Source organism: Nicotiana tabacum, chromosome 6, assembly GCF_000715075.1.
Source record: "Nicotiana tabacum cultivar K326 chromosome 6, ASM71507v2, whole genome shotgun sequence".
Classification (NCBI taxonomy): Eukaryota; Viridiplantae; Streptophyta; class Magnoliopsida; order Solanales; family Solanaceae; genus Nicotiana; species Nicotiana tabacum.
The window spans coordinates 14393926-14398666 of record NC_134085.1 but is presented as its reverse complement, the minus strand read 5'-3'; the positions used below and the strand labels follow the sequence as shown (position 1 = coordinate 14398666).

General features: G+C 33.9%; 1 protein-coding gene across 1 annotated transcript; it reads left to right on the top strand.

Moving 5' to 3' along the window:
• Window positions 1–428: 428 nt before the first annotated feature.
• LOC107815868 (protein FAR1-RELATED SEQUENCE 4-like) lies at window positions 429–2728 on the top strand. The gene is made up of 5 exons (XM_075255153.1): window positions 429–557; window positions 862–1193; window positions 1442–2186; window positions 2270–2291; window positions 2403–2728. Exons 1-5 carry the CDS (start codon window positions 429–431, stop codon window positions 2726–2728), a joined length of 1554 nt encoding a protein of 517 aa, XP_075111254.1.
• Window positions 2729–4741: the final 2013 nt, after the last annotated feature.

Sequence of the window (4741 nt, the reverse complement as noted above, 5' to 3'; positions counted from 1 at the left end):
GTCCTTTGTTTCCCATTCTCTTGATTTGTAGGATGGAAACAATATGCATAATAGTTGTTTTTAATGGTAGATGGACTGAAGACTATAAATATCTTGATCATCAAACAAAGCTTTTCCTCGCACCTGAGTCAATTCAGTTTGAAGATTTCGTTAAAAAGATTTTTGAGCTTATTGAATTGGATAGAGAAAAGTTTGAAATAGTGATATGGTTTGATATCAACCTTGGAACAAGCAAAGGAATGCTTGTATCCAAAGATTTAGATCTTCACACATGTATAGAGTTGCTAAAAACTCATTCACTCTTCAAGAGCTGTAGTTTCATAGTTGATATTTCGGAAAGAGTTTTTGCATCAACAAGCAATGAACATGCCAACACAAAAACTCAACATGACAATCAAGAGCGATGCTAACAGATAGTTGAAGTAGATATGGTTGAAGCTCAACCATTAAATGAAGAGGTGCATCAAACATTTGATTCTATTCAAGTAGAAGGACAAAGAATTATAGAGATTGACAACGAACAAGCTTTGGGTATTCAAGTCTTAGAGAGTGCACCGGTAATCGAAGTAGTTGCTGACAAAACCTGCACTCAAATAACTAGACGAAGATCAAATTTGAAACAAAAAGAATCCCCAACTACGATATTAAGAGAAAATGCTTCCTTGGATAAAATAAAAGTCGGATCAGTATTTGACAAGAAGAAGAGCATAATTAACTGTTTTTTCCAATATAGCAATCAAAGGACATTTTGAATTCAAAGTTGTTAGATCAAGCTCAACAAGATATTCGTTGACATGCAATGATGATAGGTGTCGTTGGTGTGTGTGTGCTTTCAGAATTAAAGACTCAACATTATTCAAGATAGTAAAGCTTGAGAAAAAGCATGACTGCTCTGTTAACACTAGGAAAGCAGATCAAAGGCATGCTACTTCAAAGTTGATTAGTGGTTACATTATCGATAATCTTCGGGACCCAAGATTTGAAGTTACACCAGCTTTTGTCATGGCAGAGATGCAAAAATTGCATGGACTAGACATTGGATATCACAAGGCGTGGCGTGCTATTCAACATGCTTCCGCTTTAATAAGAGGAAGTCCCGAAGAAAATTATGGATTATTGTGTTCGTACTTGTATATGATGACAAGTAAGAACCCGAGAACTTATACTAACATAAAGATAGACGACAACAACAGGTAAACAATTTAGGACATGCTGTCTTTAGCCTTGTTAACTTTTGAGTTGTAACCAGAAGTTGAAGACTGCCTATCCTTATGTTTTGAACTTGTAATTAAAAGTTAAGGACTTTCGGTCCTTAAGTTTTGAACTTTGAATTTAAAAGTTAAGGACAACATTCCTTAACTTTATAACTTATAAATGTAAGTTAAGGACTGACTGTCCTAAACTTCAGGTATTTTAACCTTGTTTTATATTGTATTTTCAGGTTTCTTTATATGTTTTACGCATATGGATCATCGATAGCTGGTTGGAATCATTGTAGACCAGTGATTGCTGTTGATGCAACTTTTTTGAAGTCAAAATATCGTGGTGTTTTAATGATTTCAGTTTCAAAAGATGCAAATAACCAAATTTTCCCATTAGCCTTTGGAATAGCAGAATCTGAAAACAACAATTCCTATGAGTGGTACTTTAGTCAGCTTCGCAATGCAATTGGGAGCCGTGAGAATTTGATTTTTTTATCAGACAGGCATCAAGCTATTGCAAATGGCATTGTAAAGGTATATCCTGAAAGCCATCATGGGATTTGCATCTATCATTTGGAGCAGAACCTAAAGCGAAGAAAGGTGAAAAGTGAGGTCATAAAACTTTTCCAAAGTGCTGCAAGAGTATACAAGCGTAAAGAATTTGACATATACATGTCAGATATTGCAAATGTAGATAAGAAAACTTATGACTACTTGATGGAAGAACCACCGGAAAGATGGGCACGTTCTTGTAGTCCACGACGAAGATATGACATGCTCACAACAAACATAGTTGAGTCGATGAATTCAGTGCTATTAGAAGCAAGGGAGCTGCCTATACTAAGAATGATGGATTTGATTCAAGTGAAGCTACAACATTGGTTTTATGAAAGAAGAAAGAAAGCAGAAGGAACATTTTATGATGTTTCTTGTTGGGTAGAGGAGGAATTGAAGAAAAGAATAGATTTAGCATTTACTTTAAACGTAAGTATTATGTTTTATGTTTATATTATGATTTTAACATTTTTTAACATAATGTACTCACTTATAATTTTTCAATATTGAAGGTCTTCCCTGTTGATTCATGGTGTTCTAGAGTTGAAGAAGAAGGAATAACTTTCTTGGTGGACTTAAACAAAAGAACATGTGATTGTTTTAAATTTCAACTTGATGAATTACCATGCATATATGCAATTGCAGCTATCGAGAAGAGAAACATCAAGAAGTCCGACTTTTGTTCGCACTGGTACTTAAAGGAATCTTGGCTGAAAACATATGAAAGACAAATACATCCTGTAGGACATACTGATTCTTGGATTGTACCAGAGAGTGTTAAGTCACAAATTGTTAAACCTCCAGATTTCAAAGTGCCACCAGGTAGAAGGCAAAAGAACAGGCATATTCCTGCTACCGAGCCATCAAAAATAACATTCAAATGTGGTCGTTGCAGAAGAATTGGTCATAATAGAACAACTTGTATATATTCTCCGGCACTCCATCCATTTTCAAGAAAGCATAGAGAATAGTAGAAATATACACTTATGTTTATAGACTCTTTTAAGTTTTTGCTATTGATTGTATTCATTATTATTCTAATTTGAGCGGATGCCTAGATTTTCAATATTTATATCTTGTTACGTTCTTTTAATTTCTTTTGAGTTCAACAATTAAAAGTTATTAACAGGAGTCAGTAAGTTCAACTTGCAATTTTGAAAACTTAAGGACTGTCTGTCCTTAACATTGAATTTCAAGTTAAAAAGTTAAGGACATGAGGTCCTTAAGTTATAGTCCTATGTTAAAAACTTAAGGACTGTCTATCCTTAACTTTGAATTTTAAGTTTAAACGTTAAGGACATGAGGTCCTTAAGTTATAGTCCCATGTTAAAAACGTAAGGACTGTCTGTCCTTAACTTTGAATTTCAAGTTCAAAAGTTAAGGACATGAGGTCCTTAAGTTATAGTCCCATGTTAAAAACTTAAGGACTGTCTATCCTTAACTTTGAATTTCAAGTTCAAAAGTTAAGGACATGAGGTCCTTAAGTTATAGTCCCATGTTAAAAACTTGACGACTGTTTGTCATTAACTATAGGAGTCCTTAAGTTTGAAATACAAGTTCAAAAGTTAAGGACATGAGGTCCTTAAGTTATAGTCCCATGTTCAAAACTTAAGGACTGTCGGTCCTTAACTTTGAATTTCAAGTTCAAAAGTTAAGGATATTTGGTCCTTAACTTTGAATTTTAAGTTCATTTACACTTAGTCATGAACAAATACTAACAAACTCAATGGACAAATCAATAGTTGAGAGAAATAACAAAATAAATAACAAAATGCCTTGACATAACTTTTGAAATTGTAATTTTGCATAGCTGTTACAAAAAATTACGCTATGCCAACAAAACAAAATATAAGTGCCTTTTCACAAATTTACAGAATATTTCAGAACTATCCTAAACTGGCAGAATTCAGATGTCACCTTTACAACAATTTTATACAAAATAACACCACAATTTCTTTACAACTCCTTTGGACAGAATGTTTCATTTGCACTCTCATAATCATCACCAACATTTTCTGGTGGAGTATCATAACCAGAATTTCTTTTCCATTCACCATGTGCCCAAAGATTTGCAGCAAGTTCTTTTCGAAAGTCTTTTATGTCTTCGGGTTGGAATTGCTGCACGTCCTTTCCAATCATCAGCAACTCGGCAAATTTGACCAGGAATGCACCACAATCAGTCCTAAGAGAAATATAAGATATGCAGTGAATTAAACAATAAATATTAAGTACATATAAATAATATAACAAATAACAACACGTATGATCCAGTTTGGTGTGGTGATCTTTGCCACTGTATATCAAATTTGTTGAAGACATTCCCAAAAGACTTGTGATTTTTGTCAAACTGTGAGAACTTTAGCAAATGGGGGATCATGCGTGCATACATTTGCATGTAGTTCATTCCTGCTTCATATGGCTCATTGTATATGGAATCGTATACATCAATCTTTTTCTGATTCAAGTCCAATACTCCCAACAGAAAGTGTGTCACAGCTTTATCATCTTCTGAAGGAAGCCGACATGGAAAAAAGATTTTGTCAACCTCAGTCCATGCAATTCCACATCTACGGCTGTCCCCCACACATATGGTGTCAGAAATAACTGATTATCACCAGCACACCAAAACTCATCACTAGCATCTTCACTGAAATCTTTATACACAAGTGCCATATAATTATCAAAAAGAACATCAGTAGTTGTGCATCGAAAAGGATGATCGCGAGGGTGGTAGCATTCCTTCTTTCTCAGATAATAGAGAGCAATGTCAATATGCTTCATAAAAAGGCAAAAAATAAAACAAATCAATAACAAATCAGTCATAAAATAATGAAAAAATGATAAATTAATAATAGAAAAAATAAATGCCTTGTGAATTATCTAACCTTATCATCAAGAACAAATTTGCTATCTGAAAGCTCAAGGAAAAACATTTTGCTACTGATTTTTTGATGATACAATTTGTATGGTTTTTTCCTCACACT

Bases quoted from the DNA above. Each gene is read 5' to 3' on its own strand.
- LOC107815868 (XM_075255153.1), top strand. From the start codon at position 429: ATGGTTGAAGCTCAACCATTAAATGAAGAGGTGCATCAAACATTTGAT. The intron at 1,194-1,441 runs GTAAACAATTTA...TTGTATTTTCAG, and splicing joins AAGATAGACGACAACAACAG to GTTTCTTTATATGTTTTACG. The intron at 2,292-2,402 runs GTTCTAGAGTTG...ATGCAATTGCAG, and splicing joins CTTCCCTGTTGATTCATGGT to CTATCGAGAAGAGAAACATC.